General features: G+C 38.7%; 1 protein-coding gene across 6 annotated transcripts in view; it reads left to right on the forward strand.

Annotated features, from left to right (window-relative positions):
• ABCB11 (ATP binding cassette subfamily B member 11) overlaps positions 1-23,209 on the forward strand; it is a 50,679-nt gene that overhangs the window by 8,117 nt on the left and 19,353 nt on the right. Inside the window, exons 2-13 of one of the 6 annotated variants that reach the window (XM_015634268.2) lie at positions 5,450-5,480; positions 7,505-7,622; positions 9,166-9,187; positions 10,382-10,429; positions 10,521-10,569; positions 12,382-12,623; positions 15,521-15,608; positions 16,497-16,630; positions 17,266-17,437; positions 19,203-19,327; positions 20,040-20,214; positions 22,559-22,672. In XM_015634268.2, coding sequence (XP_015489754.1) covers positions 7,547-7,622; positions 9,166-9,187; positions 10,382-10,429; positions 10,521-10,569; positions 12,382-12,623; positions 15,521-15,608; positions 16,497-16,630; positions 17,266-17,437; positions 19,203-19,327; positions 20,040-20,214; positions 22,559-22,672 — 1,245 coding nt within the window. In that variant the 5' untranslated portion in view covers positions 5,450-5,480; positions 7,505-7,546. Of the gene's footprint in view, positions 1-5,116; positions 5,416-5,449; positions 5,481-7,504; positions 7,623-9,165; positions 9,188-10,381; positions 10,430-10,520; positions 10,570-12,381; positions 12,624-15,520; positions 15,609-16,496; positions 16,631-17,265; positions 17,438-19,202; positions 19,328-20,039; positions 20,215-22,558; positions 22,673-23,209 lie in introns of those variants that run through there. The other 5 variants (XM_033516177.1, XM_033516176.1, XM_015634267.2 and 2 more) reach the window with 5 other exon arrangements.

Here is a 23,209-nt window from a genome sequence, read left to right on the forward strand (position 1 = left end):
ATGTCATCGGAGAAAAGGTAAAAAACTTTAGCTTCTCGAACACCTGTGCATGAAACAAGAAAGTCCAAGGACAGAAAGACAAACAGCTGTGCTCCAACAGGCTTAGCAAGTGTCTGTTTGACAGGTCCTGAATAGCTGCTTCACCACTGGGGCTAGCAGAAGAAAGGGACTTGATTTATATTTGATTTCTAAATAAATAAACAAACAATAATGACAGAAAAAACACATGGAGCACATTGATTACATCAGCAGATAAAAGTTTTACTCTTTGGGAGTTCACTCAAAACTACATGCCAGCATGAATAATTAATCTTTAACTGAGATTTGAATTAATCTTTCTAGACCAAATATGTGTGGATAGTCATATTGTGGTGCAGATGAATTTAAGATTAGCTTTTCATATCACAGTATTTCCAAAAAGTCAGAATGGTGAGGAGATACAATGCTACTTTGCAAGGCTTTCTCAGTGAGAAGTCTATTACTTCTTTTCACAAAAATGTCTGTAAATTGCCTCACCTTTTTTAAAGTACTCCTTTCTATATTGTGTTTTAATATCAGGTAGAAGCTTGCTCCAAATAACCTCATTCTCTTTTGTAATCTTTGCTGGAGTGCATAATGCTGTTTTGAACAGTCTGGGTTGAACACAACAAATCTTTACTCCAATAGTTTTCATATTTTTCCTGAAGGCAGCCTAGTTATTTAATTGCTTTAGTCATTATTATTATTTATACTATAGGATTTTTTGCTGTTATAACAATTTTATTTCTGTCTTTATACGGCACTCAGCCCACAAATGCTGCAAGGTTTATTCGTGATTGTGAACTTTCAGCTTGTTATCCATAAATGAAAGAGGGGTGAGCTATCTTACCTTCTTGCCAGAGTGAGAATGTGCAGGCACAGTAGCTGTCAGTGTATTTCAGATCCTAGTTCTCAATGCAGTATATCATTAGTTATCTGACTTGTCTGAAAGACTGGCTGGCTGCCTAAATGCAAATATGTAGAGCCAATTTACATATCTTAGGAAATCCCTTCTTTAGGGATGACCTCAGGCTGATGGTAGGGTTTCTTCTGGACCCATCTGGTATCTATCAGTCCTATTTAAGTGTTCTGGTATCTAAAATGGCACTGTATGTTTTTAGACACACAAATTGCTCCTTGTCTGTGCCACAAGAAGCCACCATGGTAATCCCCAGAATTAGTTTGCTGTGTTCTCTAGATATTTGCAATTATTGTGATAATTAAGAGAAAACACTTCAGAGAAGAAAGACAGAAATTATTACAGTGCAATAACTCATGGTACGTATTTTTTCTGGATGGGTGGCTGTGAGAGGTGCACTTTTCATGTTGTGAAGACATCTCAGTTTGGAATTGATTTGGATTGATTTGGAAAACATTTCTGAGCCCTCAGAAATTGGGGGGAGGGAGAAAATATAAAAATGCAAACCAGCTTGCATCAGCTCTTAGAGTTCAATGAATTAATACTTTTGCTGGTCTGACTTTACTTGCAGTTTTCCAAGAGGAAAAAAAAAAAAAATCACTTTTGGCCTGAAAACAAACATAGTTCAAGTAAAAGCAATTTGTCAAGTTATAAGCAATTTTATGAAGAGAACAAACGTCAAATGGAGACTGGAATTTAGCAATGAGTATAAGTGGTACTATGGCACATCATAATAGACCAAATTTATGACTCAAATTTAGTAGAATCCATCCAGACATACGGGATTTTTCCGGTGTTCAGATGTCTTGCAAGCACTATTCCAAAACAGTTACATTCAGATTTGTTCAGTAGAGTGTATATGTAACTTTTGCTTTTGATAGAATGAGCGATAACTTAGAAGTCATTTATTACACATATTCAAATTTGAAAACAAAACCACAGTTGTTAAGTGGAATTTATTTAATTTGTTCCCTAGCTGGGTAAGCATGGGATGTGCTGAGCACTTGTGCCAAAACTCAGATAAGCATGTGAGTGCAAACAGTTCCAATGAGGATTCCAGGAATTGGATTTCTGTTCTGACAATGATGTATTGATAACCCCGACTTTTTGAGCACATTCCTAAATATTTATCCACCACTAACTAGATGTATAAAACATCCCTCTAGTGAGATCTTCTTTCATGAAAGGTAACAAGCCCACACTTGTCAAATGTCAAGTAAAATAACCTCTGAATGTGGCATGATATTTTGAGGAAAACTCTCCTGCCTTTTTTTTTTTTTCTTGAGTAGAAATTAGTAGAATTTGTAATATAAGAGTGAGACTGAGGCCAACAGACAACAAAAAGTCAAGGAAAGAAAGCAGGGCCCAGAACCTTTCCCATTACTGTGGATACTGAAGTAATGCTACCCAGAAAAATGCTTTATTTTACTAAAACCTTTGGTTGTCAGTGCCCAACTCTGAGGAAAGAAGGGAGCAAGTACTGCCTCTTTGCCTCTGAACCAATAAATTTGCACCATTAAGCTGTGGGAGTTTGCCTGAGGTCACTGAGCACAGGAAGGAGGTTGGAGCACTTCACCTGCTGAACAGAAGCTTAGGCTGCATGAAAGCATCAATACTGCAAAATACATTTGGGAAGAGCCTGCATATCTGGGATTATACTCCGGTTGATTAAGTAGTGAATATATAAGTAATTATTGATGATGAATGAAATTCTGCTTAGAGAATATTTTAGTTATACTTCTCTATGAGCACTCTTAGCTGAGAAAACAGGGGATGCCTAATGTAATCAACCAAAAAATATTTAAACAGGTTTAAAGGAGTACAGAACTTTCTAGATATTGCTTATGGACAATCCCTCTCTTGCAGGGCAAGATAAAATAAGTTGCACTTACTATGGTCAAATTCTCTCCTGGCTAAGCTTGATTTAAAAGGAAATTGCAGTCACTTGACATGCTTTAAAGCATAATATTAGGAACAGGATCACTGCTTTTATTTTCCTCTCATACATCTGCTTTCTGCTCTGACAGGCAAGTTCAAAATATCTCTATTTTTACTGTAAGCTCATGGTGCTTCACATAAATATGTATGCTGGTGAAATGCAGCTTCTTATGCTGCTGGAAGCTACCCAGCATGTTGCAAAAGTTGCAATTGAGAGATGCTAGCTTTTATTGCTTTACTTCCTCTGCAGCATCACTAGTGAAGAAAGTATGAAATGATTAGGTAACTGCCTTCCTTGTATAGTATTTCAGAGTTCCTTTACGTCAAGGAAATTTTTCTCTTGGTATATGCATGCATGCAGAACAGACCCAGTACACAGGCTGGCTTTCCTTCTCTTGAAAACCTTGTTTAATTAATTAAAATTAAATTTAAAATTAATAAATTAAATATTTTTAAAAGATAAATTATATTTAAATTAAAATTACCATTTTCTTTATAATATCTCCTACTCTGTTTGGAGTTGCCATATTCCTTTGCTGAAGCCTTCATTTGCCTGCAGCTGTCTTGCAGTCTGGGTAGTCCTTGGCTGTTGCTCATCAGAGCCAGGGCCAGGCTTGCTTCTGGAGGCTGTGTAGAGACCTGCCCTCCTTGGCACAGAGGGGTCCTTGTTTTCCTGCCCCTCCTGCCTGCCCACACTTACCTGTCCTGGGGCTTAAGCCATGCCAGAGGGCTACCCTGTGTGTTTGCTAAGGCTTGTGCAGGGCCATGGCAGCAACCCAGGGACCCAGGGTCAGAGACACTCTCAAAATAGTGCCTCTAGAGAAGGAGGTAGAATTGTGTTTTAACACGCCCTACAAACAGCTATAATGTATATTAGTAAATCAGTATTTAGAAAAAACTCAGAGTTTTGGCTTGATCTGTAATCTGGTCAATAAACAAAATTGAAAGTCACTTTAGCTGCACTGAAGTAAAAGTCCTGTTTATGCCATGACAACAGACATGTTTACAAGCATGGGACTTAAACTGACAATAGGTAGTAGCAAAAATCAAATAAAAAAATCCTTTCTAAAGATAGCCAGGAATTTAGCACTGAGTGCTCACAGCAGTGGAGGAGTAGGTGGCCACAGTTTGCCACCAGGTGAATAGACTCAGTCTGACACTGTAGGATGAGACTTCAGATAAGCAACATGTTTCTGTGCTTTGCACTAAAATCTGTATGTGAGTACAGTAGTCTGGACTTCCTTGTCTGACAGAAGGTATTGAGAAGACAGGTCTTATGTTCCACTAATTTATTTTTTAACTATTCATAGTGAAATTTATTTCTTTAATTGCCATACTGTGGATCCAGGGCCAAACATTGGCTTTTTCACTTGCAGCAAAAGCACCTCAAAATGTCAGAATGTACAGCAGATCTCAATACTGCAGTACACTTCCCCTTCTGCACAATGCTTTACCTTTATGATCTCTGATCCTCTGGAAAGCAAACATTTTTTTTGCTTCTTTATTTCTCCCAGTTTTTGAAAATATTTTTGTTATTTTGCTGCACATGCTATCACAATTTTTTCATCTAAATAGTACAAAGATGAAAGTAAGGGGAACTCTAAAGGCAAGTTATAGCTTTCTTTTGGTACCCTGATTTAAGATGAGGGACACTTGAAATGATGCTAACCAAGGAAAATTGGATTTTGGCTTATCTGCATTTAATTGTGACACACTTTTGGGCATGAGGCTTTATCATGGGAAGTTTGAGACAGAAGACTTGAAGACAGCTGACAGTCACTGTGAGTAAGACCTTGTATCTTGTCCTATCAGTCAGGGCCCTCTAGAGTGAGAACTGATTTCAGAGAAGAACTAAACCCTGTTTGCCATTTCCCTCTAAGCTATGTGCTAATATTGTCTGAGGTCACAGCACTGTCCTCATCAGTGTCCCCTATTGAAAAATCAGTGGAGGGCTTGTATCCAATGAGGATTCACTACTACCCAGGAGCTTCCAGGCTGTAAAATCTTCATTTCAAAGGAAAAATTGGAAAAAGTTAGAAGCCATGTGTAGAGAGGCAATCTTAGAAAATAAAGCTTTTGAGCAAGTTTTTAATCTGAATTTAGCTTAATCTCTCAGCTATCATACTATTCAGCAGATGTTGCTATGTACGCTGGCCACAAGAGCATACACAATTATTGTCTGGCAAATAAAGTTGCTGATAAAATAATGCTATAATTCTTCCTGTGCATTCAGCTGTGAATTCTTTTCCAGAGAACTGTCTGGTCTCCTCATGTATAATTGTTTTCCAAGTGCCCTAACTTCGTTGTGAGATTGCATTTGTCAAATTTAAACACTCCATTAGATGTCAATGAACTGAAAACATTGTGACTGCATGGTCATTGACCCAGGTGCAAATAGCCAATGCCCAATTGAAAGATTCAGTTCTGACAAATGGGTTAAAACAATGAAAATATGCTGGAAAATGCTTGAGTGCTTCACTGACTAATTGAACAGAATCCTTGCAATTTGTTTATGATCCTACGATTTTTCACAGCCACAGGTGAGTAATAAATTTGTCCTGTTTATTATTTCAGAGTTAACTGATGACACTTCCTGAACTGAAAGGTATTTGTATATTTTCCTTTGTGACAATTTAAGCTAAATGCTGCATTTCCTGTGCATAGTTAGTGTTGTGTTGTGTTGTTGTTGTTGTGCTTGTTGTTGTTGTTGTAGTGTTTTTTTTAGGGTTTTTTTTAGTTATTTTTTTTTAATAGGATTGTTTGAAGAAAAAAACATTTAAGTTCTATTTTGAAGCAATATATGTCTTTCTTCATTTCATAAATGCTGTCACTAATATATGAGGAACCTAACTTTAGAGAAACATGAAGGATTGTGCTTTCTGGGTCAATTAAATTTTTTTTTTTGCTCTCCACCCCTCCAATCCCCTTTATGCTAAATAAAGATCTGATCTGATTTAAGAGGTGATATCAAACAGATTTCAGAGGGCTTTGGATCAGATCCTAATGTTACTTCATTTACAGAATGTGTTCCTTTGTCAGCATTTTTCAAGTATTACTTATTTAAATCTGGATTTTGAGTTCCTCAAAGATTTTTGTTTCTCAAAAAACCAGCGACTGCACTGTAACTGACTAGAGTAAGATGCTATTTCATTTGAGTGCAGTTTGAGTTATTCTCTGCTACTAGATTGTATTTTGAACACACATGGATAGATGGGATGATCTATTGCCTTCTATTTTCTCTGATTTCTATTATCTTGATTTTCAATGCAGACATCAGCAATAGTATCTTTCAAGATGTTCTAAGTGATCCCCATTAAACCTTCAGACCCTGAGGAAGGTTTTTATTAATGTAATACAGCATGTTAATCTGCTATACTAATCTGTTTAAATAAGCTAATGAATGATGCCTATGGAACAGGACAGTATTTGATGTGGTGAGCTTTAGAAAAAAATAGGAAAAAATCTTTCGTTTCAGAAATGTGGGACAATCATAATATTATTGGAAAAGTGACATTATTTGAGAACATTTATCTCTATCAAATCTTTGCAACTAAAATTCTTATTCAAGTCTACCAATCATTGGGGTTTTTCCACTTTTCCTGTTACTTAAAACTGTATTAGCATTCAGGCTTAAAAAAAAGTTACTGTTATAATTATCAGTTACAAAATTGATAAGCATTTGTTGAAATAAGGACAATTGAACTATGCTATCTAAATGCTTAATATGCTTAAAATGAGAGGTTGTGAGTGTTTTGTGCAAACGTATAATCATGCAAATGCTGATACTTAAAGACTGGAAAAAGGTGTAGTAACTATGGCTTGGGATAAATTACATTGAACAAAGATGTGGCTGAGATTACATTGGTTGTGAAAGGGTGTATTTTGGGATGACTTCTGCAGCATTTTCCCCTGGGTGCATCTTGGATGCCAGGCTTCCCTATAAAAATCCCTTGTAGATTTTTCCTCACAAAAGCGCTTCTTTAACAAAGATTTATTAACTTTGTCTTCTTACTTGTTTTTGTGTATATCTGCTCAACACATCAGTGTGACTATAGGAATAAAACTGTCCAGAGGAGCAGCTCTGGTAGCCAAGAGCTGTGGGAGTGCAGCTGGTGGTGATGATGCAAATGCCAATGGGAGCCCTGGGGCTCCCATCGTTCTCCCTTCTTGAGCCCCCTCTGTCCCCTGTCATGGTCCTTCCAGCCATTGCGAGTTGGGACAGCACAAGGCAGGTGCAGGTCCTGCTGCTCCCTTGTAACTGAGGCAGGATCTGTCCTGTTAATGTCTCAGCCTCCAGCCTACCCTCCCAGAGGCAGAAGTTCACTTTAGCAGAGCCATCCCTGTGGACAGGGCTGTTTGCCGGGAGCTGCCAAGGCCCGCAGGGCAGCCTCCACTCGAGGCAGGAGGCACCGCAGCCTCAGAGGCCTTGTGCTCAGGGGTGAGTTGGGCACTCTCTGAGGTGTTTTTCTACTCTGTAGTTTCACTGAGCCCATGAAATCTGTCCAAACTTGTGCTGTAATCAGTGGTATTGTCCTGGGATCATGAGGGCAAAGGGGGAGTTTAACATAACGTTGTTTTATGTTCACAAACAAATGTATGCTGATACTCTTCTTCTCCCCATCCCAACAGCCAATCTCTTTTCAGGACTTTTGATTGAAGTAAATAATCATCATGTCTGACCCAGTAGTCCTGCGTAGCATCAAGAGAGTAGGAGAGGATAATTATGCTTTTGACTCGGATGGCAAAGGTAAGAAGTTTATTCTTCAGTCACCTCCTTATACAGTATGTAAAATAGGTGGTGGGTGGCCTAAGTGAAGCAAGTAATCTACAGAATACAAAGCAAATAGTCTGTGGAATAAATAGTTACTAATTTATATAGTTTATTAATAGTTATATGGTACCTGCTGTCATAGGTATGCTGCCCCCAAAATAACTTTTCTGTAAAAAATGTAATAATCCCTACTCATGGACAATCTTTACAGGTAAATGAACAAGCTCAAGGTATCTACATAGGCTTTTACACTCAGTACTTTGCTGTACAAGTAAAAGGCTTCTATTGAAGAAATTTTTAACACCAAATGATCCTTCGTAATAACAGTTTTACAAATTAGAACTTTCCTAGGAAATGTCTGGGATTCTTGGGATACATGTGCCCTTACTGAAATAATATTTTTTTACCATTCCCAAGCAACAAAGAGCAAAATACAACACTAGAGTAATTGTTGACTAATTGTTAAATAAAGTTCTCTTATTAACCCCTAAAAAGGAAATGCATCAGATCTTCCCTCAGTCCCAAACTCAAACTGTTTCCATCTAACGTTGTGTTTTGGAGAAATGCAAAACCCTGGAGATAATGGAAAAGCCTTCTTCCCCTGGCTAGAAAAATGATAGAGGCAAAATTTGTGGTTGCAGTGACTTCTTTGTACCCCCTGTGAATTGTGATGCAAGCTTCCTCTGTGTCTGCTCCCTGAAACAGCCCTGTGTATGCTCAGAGATAAATCTCTAGATGTGAAGAAAGGAAGGCAGTGCTTGAAATGCAAACCATGGTTCTGAACCTTATGTTGAACTGGCAAATGCATTGTAATTGAGCAAAGTGAATATTTAGGTTATCCAAATTGTGATGTAGGTATAAAATTAACTCTTAATAATTGTCATCTCAAGTGATGTACAGCAAATATTTTCTACATCAGACCTTCTGATGACACTTCTTTGGGGCCCCTGATAGCACAAGCTGTGCTTTATGATGTCTTTCACAACATCTTCTGAAAGGGAGCTAAATCCAGACCTTTTCTGGGGACTAAGGAATTGTCCTACAACTTAATTATATCTTATATGATTCCATTTCTCTAACTATGGATCCTGTGTCAATGTCTCAAGAGTAGACAACAGTGTGACAAGTTCATCTGACCCTCCAAGACCACAACTGCTCATCTTCCACAAGATTTGCAGTCTCCAGGTTGTGAAGGCAAGAATGAGGAGGTAGCACTCCTCCTTCCAGGGAGCATGAATGGAGTGAGCATTAGCTTAGTATCCTTAAGGAGCAAGTGTCCAAGACAACTAGTTGAATATTAGCAAGCAGCTGGCAATGAAAATGAGTTTTGGCAAATGTCCTGAATTATGCTCTTAGTGTGAACCAATTCTGGCTTTATGTATTAGTGGGAATAGGATGTTTATAACTCAGGAATGATCAGGTCCCTGGAGTTCTGGAGTTTATGTTTCATATGTGTACAGAAGGTTGTGTACTTTAACAATAATCATTAACTAGACTGTGCATTTATTTTCCCTCACAGGTAACAGCTTCAAGAAATCAGAGTAAGTCATGTACATGATTGGAATAATCAGTATTTCTAGGAATATTCAAAGAAGTTAATGTCATCGGATTAAACTGATGGAATATTTCTTAAAAAAAAAAAAATAGCTGTTCTCTAGTGGTTGAACTACCTTATTTGATACAACTGAAACAGGTAGACCAAAGAACTCCTAGAAACTTTTAAAAACACATGCCAGCAATATGATTTTCTTTCTGAAAATGTTTTCGATATTCAAATATGTCTTTCTTCAGTGTTTTTAGTTTGAGAAATCACTTTTTTAGGAATTTTAATCAAACTTGATTCATTTCTCTTGTAACTTAACCTTGAGATTTTAAAACAAAAAGAATTATCTCAGATATTAAGATTTAAATGTAGAATTCTGGATAGTTAAAAGTTGGGATGATTTAGAGAATTAGACCTTCAGCTATTATCAGAGATCTGATTGGAATTAAGAGTCTCCTCCTTCCTAGACCTTTGGACAACTCTGTAGTAGGCTGGACAATATGCTATAATTTGAGCCAGCTCTTTCTGACATATGTACCCAGTCTGGGAGCTACCTCTGGAACAGGGAAACCAAAGTATCTCTTAATTTTTCCCGTTGTCAGGTTGCCTAAGAGAGTACCAGCCCAGTATTAAAAGTCTACTGTGTCTTTCCACCTTGAAACCCAAGTTCTGTTGGACTTTCACATGTAACAAGCATGTGATCTATACATACATGAAGGAAAGCTTCCTTTAGGCTTTCTAGAATCTAGTTTCTGAAAACAGTTTGTGACAAATATAGCTTGAATAATTTGCTTCATTAAAAAACAAACCAAAGCAACCTACCACAAATAGAATCTCCCTACTCATTCATCACTGAATGTACATTCCTTGCTATGGGAACAGGAACCAACAATTTGGGCACTAGGTTTTTCTTTAGCTGACCTCAAATAACCCACAATCCACATTATAGGAAGTGTGTGTGGAGGATCTGCTTATGGGACAAAGTATAAACCTTTAGAGAATTTTAACCTAACCTCCATTATAGTCTCCATCTAATATTTCAAAGAACCATCAAATCACTGGTTCCAAAGAAATCTGAAAGGAACAGTTTGTCTATTAAAATCCTGGGTAAAATGTCTCAAATGAAATGTAATTTCAGAGAAGTTACCAGGAGAGTAAAAGTAATAATGTAAAATCTTTACCTTTTTGCCAGAAACTTCTATGCATATGAAGAACCATTTATAGAGAAGAAAAGTGAAAAGTGAGTTAAGTTCAATTCTTTATACTTTGCATATAAAACAAAATAAGTACTAAAATACAAGTTGATAATTTTATGTTTTCTGTTGCTGAAGGTCATCAAAGAAGAAAGAAAATAGTGTTCGTGTTGGCTTCTTTCAGCTGGTAATGAAAGCAATGTCTGTAAATATTTGATGTGTATTGTATTGCAGAATAAGTGACAATAACCAATAAGGTTGTTTTGGGGTACAGCTGTGACTAAGACAAACTTTCAAGGGTTAAATCTTTGGACTTGAAATCCTACCAATAAAATTCAGTGGGAATTCAACAGAACCCCTTGTCATCTTGTCAGTTTGGTGTCAAAATTGTCTATTAAACTCTATATTTAAGCTACAGGAAATGAGGTAAGATGCATAGCAGGGATCTAGGTGACATTGGCTCATTCTTATTTCTGCCAAAAATTTGCTGTGTGATATTTGGCAGATAATTTTACTCCCTCATAATTGTCCCACGGGTTTTAGAAGATTTGGTTGCAATGGAAACTTGTGGATGCACGATGCCATATGGTATAAGTTACATCTAGCCTTTGATGTAGTTCCATTGGGTCCATCTAAATTTTAAAATAAATGTAGTCAAGAGGTATCCAACCCAGCAGTGTACAGCTAAGAGGTCTTATTAATTCTGTTTTGCACATAGTCCAGGCAGTTAGTCTGTAATGTGTCCAAACTAGTATGGTCCTGACTGTACTAGCAGGCTAGTGCAGTAACATCCCTTGAAATGTACCTGGCTCAGTACTTCAGCTCCTGGTTAGGTGGAGAGAACAGTTTATCCCCATAGAGAGCAAGCAGAGAGATTTGAATACTGCAGCTTCTTTTGCATAGATACTTAACTCCTAAAGTGCAGTTGGTAAAAACAATATGTTTGCAAACAGGTATGTTTGCTTCAGATGTGCTGAGAGATCAGATATCATATATCTGTGCATTTTCTGTGTGCTTTTTTTTTTTAATCAAGGGAATTCCTAGGCTTCTTATAAGGAAGGTTTGTAAAACAGTGGTAGAGTTACGTCTTTCCTTCTGACTTTTTTTGGTTTTCTTCTTCTTTTGTTATTTCTCTTTTGTGTTAACTGGTTTTTCCTTTATATTGTCTTTTCCCTAATGTTTCTTTCCATATATGCTGTAAATTCCCACCCTTCCTTCTCTAAGACACATTATAGCACCTTATAAACCTTATAGACAGGTTCTTCAGCAGGCTGTGATTCCTCTTGACACTCCTATTTTAAAATGTATAGCATTTGATACTGATATTCTATATGGACTGTTTATATATTTGCTCCTGACTTCACCCTGAGAATCAGACTTCATACAATCATGACAAAGGCAACTTAAATCACTGTATCTTTGCTGTGTGAAAACTCTTATCTACACATTTCTCTCATATTAGAGCGAATCCACAGCTGTCTGGCTCAGCCAACTCATTCTAGAATTTTAACTATTAGAACTTGCTCTGAGATATTTAGTTGGTTTTCTACCACAGCACCTCAGACTTTTGAGAAATTGGCTAACACTATTCAGAGGCTCTAGATAATGCCCTAAGGCTTTTCCCTCCATTTGCTCTCTTTCTGTCCCCACCAGAAATCTGCAAAGCAGACTACATATATTAATTATAATTACTATTCTTAATGTCTTACCTATTTTCTGGTATGATGATAACGTGGAATGATATTGAACTATTAATGTTATATGATAATACATTCATTCACATGTTAAAAGGAAGCTTGTAATAGTTTATGAGGCTGTACACACAGATGTAATAAGATTAGATTGGATAGAGAGATTTGTCTTCTTTCTATATTGAAAATAATTCTGTAATTTAAAGAAAATGTTTTTTTGTCTGACCCACCTAATTAATGATTTATCATTACACAACCAGTATGGACTGCCTCTCAGCAGAGACCATGTTTTTTTCTTCCCTCTTTAGTTTCGATTTTCATCATCTATGGAGATTTTAATGATGGTTGCTGGTAGTTTGTGTGCTGTTGTTCACGGAGTAGCCCAACCAGCAGTGTTGCTTGTGTTTGGTGCAATGGCAGACACATTTATCGAATATGACATTGAAATCCAAGAGCTTAAAGACCCAAACAAGACATGTGTAAATAACACCATAGCATGGATTAATGGTACTATTTATCAGAATGAGAAGAATGCCACAATAAGATGTGGGTAAGTAATGGATGTATTTGTTTCTTTCCCATTGTTTTCATAGCTTGTCAGAGAATGCATTACTATTGAAGGTCCTTTCAGCCTCTAAATCTTACATTTTCTGTTCATAAGGTAGAAAAGAGGCATGGTTCTTGTTAAAAAGTCCCGTTTCTAAGCTGGCTATATTATCTGGAGGGACAGAAGGTCAGCCTGGATCTTGATCTTTCAGTTATAGTTGTCATCAAGAATATTCTTTGATTATGATTGTTCTGATAACAGATATATATGTTACATATCTGAGTTCATTAATCTATTTTCTCTGATTACACTGTCGGTAGTAATGACTTCTGGTCATTCTGGTCAGGACTTAGTACCTGTAGGTTCCTGCTGACTTCTGAGCACGTTAGCTAAACTTTTGTCACTGAGAGAAATGAGCATTTCCAGAAGGCAATTCATCTTGGCTTATGGGGGATGTCTGAGGCAGATCAAAGAAGATCAAATAAGACTGTTTCTTTCTATTAAATATAATAAATGGAGTCTAGATAATTCATTCAGATTCAGATATCTGTTAAGGCCAAATTTGAACTTGTAACATTTCCCAAGAATCATTTTTTGGTGCATCATTACAAGAGTTTTCCAATCTCTGAGTGACATTTCATTACATACTTAATTGGAATTAAAAAGTTATTTGTCTAAAGGTCTCTGAAATTCAGAGCACACAGGAAGCTATTCACATTCTTAGATGTAGGTAATTGGGGCCAAATTTTGCTCCAAGCTGTCCAAGCCAGCCTTAGGAGATGGGCTGGCAGATGGAATACAGGATTTACTACTGACCTCTGTACTTCTGAAGCAGCAACTACGCACCAGGCAGGACACATTCATAGAACCATAGAATAGTTTGAGTTAGAAGGGACTTTAAGGTTAATCTAGTTTCAATCCCCTTGCTATGGACAGGGACACTTTCCACTAGACCTGCTTGCTCTAAGCCTCATTCAAACTGGCCTTGAACAGTTCCATGGATGAAGAGACAACTTGTCTGGGTTTAGTGTCTCACCATCCTCACAGTGAAGAATTGCTTTCTAACCTAAAGCTGCTCTTCTACAGTTTAAAAGCCATTTTCCCTCCATGCTCTTGTAAAAGGTCTCTCTCCTGCTTTATTGTAGACTCCCTTAGTGTACTGGAATGTGCTCTAAGGTCTCCCCACAGCTTTCTCCAGGCTGAACAAGCCCAACTCTCTCAGCCTGCTCCAGCCCTCTCATCATCTTCATGGCCTTCCTCTGGATTTGTTCCAGCAGGCCCATGTCCTCCTTTATGTTGAGGTCTGCAGAGCTGGATGCAGCTCTCCAGGTCTCACCAGAGCTGAGAGGCAAAGTCCCCTCCCTCAATCTGCTGCTCTGGATGCAGCCCAGGACATGATTGGCTTTCTAGGCTGAGAGCACACATTGCTAAGTCACATCAAACTTTGTCCACCAACATCCCCCAGTTGTCTCCCCAGGGCTGTTAACAATCCATTCTTCACCCAGCCTGTGTTTGTGCTTGGGATTGCCCTGTGTCAGGTGCAGGACTTTCCACTTGGCCTTGTTGGATTTCATGAGGTTCACACAGTCCCACCTCTCAAGCCTGTCGAAGTCCCTCTGGGTGACATCCCTTCTCTCCAGTGTGTCAACTGCACCACACAGCTTGGTGTCCTCAGCAGACCTGCTGAGGGTGCACTCAGACCCACTGTCCATGACACTGACAGAGATGTGAAACAGCACTGGTCCCCATATCAACCCTTGAAAAACATCATCTGTCACTGATCTCCACCTGGACATTGAGCCTTTGACTGCAACTCTTTGAGTGCAACCATCCAGCCAATTCCTTATCCACTGAGTGGTCCATCCGCCATGTCTCTCCAATTTAGAGACAAGGATGTCATGAAGGATAGTATCAAATGCTTTGCACAAATCCAGTTAGATGATGTGGCACTCTTCCCACATCCATCAATGCTGTAACCCTGTCATAGAAGGCCACCAAATTTGGCCAGCATGAGTTGCCCTTAGTGAAGTCACATTGGCTGTCACCAGTCACCTCATTTATCATGTGTCTTGGCACAGTTTCTAGGAGGATTTGCTCCATGATCTTAATTATCATGTAAAATTGTACTGGATATCTGTGTCAGGCACCCAAATTGTTTCCATGACTGATTTTTGTCAGAGATCAAGTCAGGTGCATAGTGTTCCCTTTTGGCTTAAAATTTCAGGGTACAAAATTTCGGGTAAATTAAATAAAATTTACTGCTCTGCAGGATGTTTTTAAAAAAGTTGTCTAAAGTCATAACCTAACAACCTATTTCAAAGTAGATCAAATGCAAATGCAGCAATTCAGTGCCCTTCACTGATATTAGGAGTAATTTAGCACTCCTGCTAAAAGGTAGTTTTGTGTAACAAAACAAATTATCATTTCAGATTAGCAATCTTATGGGACAAAGTAATATTTGATTTGACATTAGCAACCCTCACTTCTCCCTATGAAATGCACTTGAAATCTGAATGTTATTAGTTGCTATAATGGCACAAAGCAAACACATTCAATATCTAATGAAAACTTGTTAGGCAGCTCTTCTCTGAGACACCCTCTCACCTGTGCTGTTTTGGAGCAGGCAGTCTGGGGACGTTTCCTGGAGACTACAGGGGTGCTCCAGGATGCTGGAGCTTCTTTTGGTACCTGCCAGCTCCCGGCCCCTGTGCAACAGGCAGAACAAGGAAAACAGCCATTAACAATAGCCTCAGTATTGGGAGAAAATGTCTCTGTTAGCAAAACAACTTGACTTCCATCTGGTCTGAATCTAACTTGAGGAAACATCAGATTAGAAATTTGTGAAAAAAACAGTATTACCCACTTTTTTTTATTATTTTAATCCCTTTTTCTCTTTTCAGGCTGTTGGACATTGAACATGAAATGACCAAGTTTGCAGGATACTATGCAGGAATTGGTTGTGCCATACTTGTGTTAGGATACCTCCAAGTCAGTATTTTGTTTTCTATTTTGATTTCAAAGTTTAAGTCACTAAATAATTAAGTTTATAATTATTATGTTGGTTTTAACTGCTTAGCTACTTATTTGAGCAGAACAGATGCTTTCAGTTCTCATTCTGTCACTGAAATATGTTAGCTCTGGCAATCTGAGAGCTCCTCAGATTTGTGCATCATACCTTTGTAAAAGGATGAATTTTATCCACACCATAAGCAATACTTGCTCAAGTATGGCTGCTATGGAATTCACATGGCCTCCAAAAATAACAGCTGAAGGGCATACACATTCCCAGTAGGCATCTCAACTGTGTTGAGCCCTGTTTCTGTTTACAGAGATATTACAAAGTAATACTAGTGTAAAACTAATGTTGGAGAAGAATCGTACCCTACGTATTCTATAGTAATTGTTCAGTTGTTATGACTGAAGTGAGTCAAAAACTTGGATGATTCCTGCATAGTCTGCTAAAGGGCCCATGGCTTTTGAAGCTTTTTATAATCACAAAAATCACTTGTCAATCTCCTTCCTGAAAACCATCCAAGAATTTTGCTGAGGTAGGATGGCTGCCATCCGTGTATTATTTACAGTTGTAGATAGAAAAAAAAATTGCCCATATGGCATTCATGTAACAGCATAAGTAATTTAACTTGCTTCTCCATCCATCCTATCAGAACTGAGACAAATGCTTGATCTAGAAACTATATAAAATTGTTGGATTATTTAAAGATCAAAACAGCTATCATGTTTAAAGCCAGAAGGTATTTTACCCGCATAGTAATTTTATCAATAGCCTTTCTCATTCTAGTCAAATTGCTTTTTCTGATTTGTTGGGAGTAGAAAGACTTCTTGCTGCAATTATAAACTGTTTTTTGCTTTTCCCAGATCTGCTTTTGGGTTATGTCTGCAGCTCGTCAAATACAGAAAATCAGGAAAGCTTATTTCAGGAAAATAATGCGAATGGATATAGGCTGGTTTGACTGTACATCTGTAGGAGAACTGAACACCCGAATTTCTGAGTAAGTAATCTAAGAAATCCATATGCTACAGAAAACATTTTGAAATTTCTTCCAAACATTGCAGAGTGCCAAGAATCAGGCATGTGACAAACACCTTTTAGTAGAAATATAGCCATGTTGGTGGGAACATCAGCCAGACCGATTGGCTCCCCCATCTTGGAACTAAGTACCATAACTTTGAACCACAATTATCTCCCTTTCATGCCTTGTCTGACAGCAAATGTGTGTGTGGGTTGGATGGGGTTTTTGGGTGGGTTTTTTTTCAGTTTGTCCTCTCCTCTCTTCTCCTTTTGTGCCCAGTCCTTTCAGAGTGATCTATAATTTGGCTGCCAGTGCACACGGTAGTAAAAGCCAGCTAGTGAATGAGTCTGCTGCCAGAGCAACACTTCCTGGGAAAGGACAGTGTCTTCTCTGCAATATTCATGCCTAAAAGCCTTCTTCACTCCAAAGGCATCGGGTTTTCTCACTGTATTCCAGGGTCTTTGAATGGAGTGATGGTAAAGAATAGGGATGAGGATGGGCCCTCTCCAGTGAAAAGCAACTAACCCAAATGTGGCCAAGATCTGCAACACAAACAGAAGTTATGCTCACCACTCGTCTGTTGATTTTTTGTTGCTGTTGTTATTGTTTTCCAGTGATGTTAACAAAATCAATGAGGCTATTGCTGATCAAGTAGCAGTCTTCATCCAGCGCATAACCACCTTTGTGTGTGGATTCCTACTGGGATTTGTCAGTGGCTGGAAATTGACCTTGGTTATCATTGCAGTCAGCCCTCTGCTTGGGGTTGGAGCAGCTCTCTATGGCTTGGTAAGTGAACTATGAAAGGTTCATGTTGAGCAATAATGAACAGGAAAGATCAGGCCAGAAATCTGTGAGGATTGGTGAAATTGATCACACCCCTTTAAAGTCAAGAGAGACAGATTATGGTTCCAATAATACTAAGGGAGGGGAGAAAGATGGAGGGAGGGGTGTGTTAGTGGGCTTTGCTCTCACTTTATTTTTCCTGATTCCCAATAATAAATCCTGCTTCTAAGAGTGGAGTATAAGCATATCTTCTTGTGGGTCCTGTGGATGTGTATTAAAATTGAGATCAGAAGCTGGCCTTTACCTTCTCTATTACTACACACCTGCTCTAGATGTGTACAAGATACAGGACTTGGTTTTTCTATGTAACTTAGTGACATTTATGGGTGGTAAGTTTCAGAGACACAAAATGGTTGAAAACAACTACTCAAACTTACCTCAAACTTTCCCTGCTCCCAGAAGCAGTTGCACCTATTCCCAGTTGTTCCTGTTCTGCTTCTCCATCCACTTCCTACAAACTTCCTGTCACTGTACAGAGGAAGGACAGCAAAAAGGGAAACTGTGGGATCCTCTGCCCTCTCACCTCCTCTCCCACACTCAGCAGTGTTGGGTAATTCCTACTCATTCTCTTCATTCTTGTTGGGATCAGCCCTCTGGCAATCTCATTTCTTTCACATCAGGAGCAGCTTTCTATCATTTTGATATCAAATGTCTGATGTAACTGTGACTAATTTCTTGTCTTCCAGCTCTCATTTAGCACCTTGTGCTGGCTGCAAGTAGCTGACATGCAAAATGACTCATGTGAAGTGGGAGAGCAGAAGCTTGGCAGGCAGTGAAATAAAACCCAAAATGTTTTTCCTTCATTTGTGATTTCTTTCTGACCTTATTCCTCTTTATGTTTGTAATTTTCTCCCTTTCCATTCTTATTTCTCTCTACCCATCTCCTTCCAGTCACATACCTACTGTTAAGTTTTTCCTCATTATGAGCCTTTCCAGACCAACTCTGTGTTTTACATCATGAAGAAAATAGACCCGAGGTCAATCTGGCCTGGCTTCCTTGTCTTCAAAAGGGACTAATAGATGCATGGGGTAGGGTATTTTGAAAGAGCAAGTAAAGAATGACACATCACACTTTCTAATGATACCTCATTCCTAAGTCAATGTGGTATCTCTGTGTAGAACTCTAAATGATTAATTTTCATCCATTAATTTGAGCATTTTTTTTGAGTCTAAGTAAGATTTTGGCAACCAGTAAGCTCTTGGTTGCTGTGCAAACAGTGACCCGTTTGCTGTCAGCCCACAAAACAAAGCATAGTGGTGGGTAATCTGTTTTTATCCTCCCCCACCACTACAGTTACCTCTTCTTCCTGAGGTTGGATTTTGCCATGGTGGTTAAAGGACTGCTTCTGGTGCTTAAGCTCCCCTTTCCTCCCAACTGCGCACGAACCCTCAGTCTGCAATCTGCTTCACTGTAGTTAGAGCAGAGAGAGAGAGCGAAGGAGGCAGGAAAAGCAGGAGCTGTCAGCTGCTCTTTCTAGCTGCTTGGAGCAGAGAGCTGTTGCAAAACATATGCTACAAAGGTTTATGCCCTGGCACTAGAAAACCTAAGTCTTTGAGTGTGCAGCATAATGCCTAATAAAAGCCTGCTTGATGTGCAGGAGGTGACCCAGTGCAGAGCAGCCAGCACAGAGTGAGCTGGCATTGCTTATCAGTGTCGTTTTCTTTACCTGCAGTTCAGGTGTAACCAGCAATGCATATGCTTTTGTAGGCTGTGGCAAAACTAACAGGACGAGAATTAAAGGCTTATGCAAAAGCTGGAGCTGTGGCTGATGAAGTGCTCTCATCCATCAGAACAGTGGCTGCTTTCGGTGGGGAGAAGAAAGAAGTTGAAAGGTTTGTTTGAACAATCTCTAAGGTCTCTGATTTCTTTTGACTGAAGCAATGTAATGCACATCAGATTAACAGTCATTAATCTCTATATCCTACAACTATGACTATCTATTAGCTTTGAAACTTAAATGCATGTATGTTTCAGAAATGTAGGTTTCAAGTAATGTATTCAGAACTAGTTTTATAATTCAGTCTATCAGCGAAATAAAGCATCAGTAATACTATCCTCAATTCATGCTTGTAGGAACACTGTCATTTTTTTTCCCTAAATGCTGTATGATACATCACTTTTGAAGCACAACTGAAAACTTTGAGTACTTTCAAACCAAGTAGGAGATTTAGTTTCTTCAGGACATGGTTTTTCTGCAAATTTCTCTTAAATTCTATGAAAACATAACACAACTATAGAATGTCCTCTGGAGTGTTGGCCAAATTCTCAAATCCTGTGTTAATCTGCTAAAACTCCAAACCCCATGATGAGGTATCTTCTGTGAGTGTGGCTTTTCTTGTGCTTATTACATTAGAACATACAAGGATTTCATGATCTGGGAGCATTGCTGGTTTCAGCAGTGATCTCTCACTTCAGAGTGATTCTGTATCAACTCTATGTGTTCTAGTCACATAAGTCACCACAGGTGCCTCATTTGGTCTTTGCTCATTCTGAAATTTCTGTCAAAATGATCTAATTCCCTCTTACTTTTTTCTCTTTCTACAGATACGATAAGAATTTGGTGTTTGCTCAGCACTGGGGAATTCGAAAAGGAGTAATAATGGGATTATTCACTGGTTACATGTGGTTTATAATTTTTCTCAGTTATGCATTAGCCTTTTGGTATGGCTCTAAACTTGTCCTTGAAGAAGACGAATATTCACCTGGCACTCTTCTGCAGGTACTCATTCTAGCTTAATGCAACTTTTCTGGACTGTTCTTTAATAATTCTGGAACACATATCTGTTCTGGTATCTGGTGCCTCAATGGTAACAAACATTATGTATGTCTTTTAAAGATCATTACTCACTATACGTATGACACAACTGGATAAGAAAAAAAATCCATGTTTATTTTAAATATTTTGAATATTATTTATAGTGATCAGAATAATGTTTTCGTTTGACAGCCCACTACACAATTGTCAGAGGCCTGAAACTAGCTTTTCCATTTTGTGGGTCAGCATAGGGCTTCTGGGATGTTGTGTTTTCTGAAGAATTTTATGATGAAAAACATTGTGGTAAAGAGACACCAAATCAAAGTCTTGTCATATCTAATCTCTCATTAACACTTTGTGTTCCTTTGAGAAACCATTTTCTGTTGTTTTGTTTTACAAAGGCCATGTAAACATGTATGCAGATAAAAACACACCTAGCTGTAGCTCCTGCAGTGTGTACAAAAGCTACACTAACCTGCATGGCACTTGTGCGTTCACTTCTACACAGTAGATGCTTTAGACACTACTGGCCTCAGTGCAACAAAGCCAACATCTTCAGGTATTTTGGTTAGTTGCTTAAGCTAGGACTGCCCAAATGGCAGAATCCAGTCCAAACACAGAACAACTTTTCCTGAACCCTAGTAAATTCTAGGTATTCTGATGAGACATCTGCTTTTTCTCCTTCTCTGCCTGTTGCACACCATGAGAGTTCCCAACCACCTGCAGCATGCAGTGCAGAGCTTTCTGCTAAATGGAGCTTGGCAAAATAACCTGAGAACATTATAAACCTGAGTCATTCTGTTCAAGGAGGAAATCATTTGCACCTGCTCTCAATACTGGTAGTTGATATGAAGTAGTGCTATGAAAAACAAAGTGAGCAATTTCCTTGCCTTGCTCATGGTAACTATAGTCCAGTGCTTCCAAATGAGAAATGGCAAACAGTGGGGAGCTACCCTGTAGCTGAAAAACTGTAGCTTTCAATGGAGAGAATCTCCCTTATGCTCCTCTTCCTCTTAGCTTCCAGTCATCTTTCTTCTACTTCATATTTTCTACCATATACTCTTAGTTTGACAGGGTGCAGGAAGGGGGATTTCTAGATTAAAAACATTGAAACATGCTTTTCCTGCTCTCTCAAAGTCATGCACCAGTCATAGTGCATTGAGATGTAGCAAGTATTGCCTTCCCTTCCTCTTCTGCCAGGTGTACAGAACATGCTCCTTCATGTTCATGATGGACTCTGACAGGCATAGAAACCCCCTGCTTTGAGACTCATTCCTGCAAGAAAATTACTTAGTAGTAAAGCTGAGTGTAACTGTATGTAATGATCTCTAGATCCCAGTGTAGACATTTGCAGTGCACAGTATGTGTTCAGTAGATTCCTCCACTTCAACTACAGGGATATTCCCAGTGAACATCATTATACTGCGAAGGAGAACTGAATCCTGTATACTGTTATTTCTTTCTCAAAATTAGTGTTTCCTTATACACTCTGCCCCATTTATCCTGAGTTCTGTTTGTGTTGTATCCAAAAGCTTAGCTGGGTCCTTGATTGCTTCTCAGCAGAATTTTCAGGCCAAGCTAGAGCAAATGGTTCCATAGCAGACATAACATTCCATGTCTCCTCATGTGCAGGGTGAATGTTCGAACTAGCACCCACAACAAAGTCACAAAATGGACCAAAAGCCTACACCAAAGATATTATCCAGCCCTTATAATGTGTTCTGCCAAAATACCTCTGTTGTAACTGAAAAACTAAGGAGAAGTAAACTGAGTAAATTCTAGGAAAAAACCTGTCAAAAAGTGCTCAAAAGCACACCCCAGTATGGTAGCACTAAGAATAAACTATACTTAAAATACAATGCAGCGTGCTACTTGTTGTAGGTTGTAATAGAGTGTTTTAAGCTTCTTTGTATTTTTGCTTACTGGTAGAAGGCATCCCTGAAATAATCTACTTCACCAATGTTCTGTTCCTGACCTTGTTTCAAGGAAAAGGCACCTGGTCAAACTGAGATGGCTTAAAAATACATCAGGGGCATCTCAGTAAATACCTAGCTGCATACTTTTTTAGGCAAACGTAAGTTTATTTACTTCCAGCCTCAAGCAGAGCTGTGAAAGACAATGAAAACACCTTCTGAAATGAATTTGTTTGCTTTCTTGTTGGCTAATAATGCTCATATAGTGAATCACTGCAGTTCAGCAGATGCATGAGAAGTCATTAAACTACTGTAGTTTGGTATACCTGTCTAAGCTGTAAGCTATAATAAAAAGGTGATGTCATATTTTGTAACTTATTTTTCCACTTCTTCAGGTTTTCTTTGGTGTTTTAGTAGGAGCATTAAATCTTGGCCAGGCATCTCCCTGTCTTGAAGCCTTTGCCACTGGTCGTGGGGCTGCAACAAACATTTTTGAGACAATAGATAAAGTAAGTAATGCATTTCTAAGCTGTGTTAATTTGTAGTGCAAAAATAATTAAATAAGCCCCAAGTGATACTAGTTTTATCTACTGTGTAAACAAGGAAAAAAGAGTCAGATTAAAGAAAAACTGACTGTGCAATAGAAAATCTAGTGGGATGCACATGGGCTCAAAGAACACATTGAACAGATTTCTTAAGTGGCCTCGTTCTGAGCCCTGAAGCTTTACCTCAGCTATGGCTGTTCCTTGTTCCCATTTCTCTTTACATGCAACTACTTATCAGAGCTGGCCCATGGAAAGTGTACTGGCAGGCAGTAGTAGCCACCCTACAACCAAACTTGCAGCAACCGTCCCATAGCTCCCAGCCTCCAGATGGCATCAAAAGGAGTGGCTCCATTGGCACTGGTGGTGAAGGTGGCCTCCATCACCTGTCCCAGAGCTATCCTGAGCAAAGACGGGACCAAATAAGCACAGACACTGGTCATACAGCTGTCATAAATGTTAATCACAATATTATCTAAACAGGTACTTGAAATAAGCTTGTAT

Source organism: Parus major, chromosome 7, assembly GCF_001522545.3.
Source record: "Parus major isolate Abel chromosome 7, Parus_major1.1, whole genome shotgun sequence".
Classification (NCBI taxonomy): Eukaryota; Metazoa; Chordata; class Aves; order Passeriformes; family Paridae; genus Parus; species Parus major.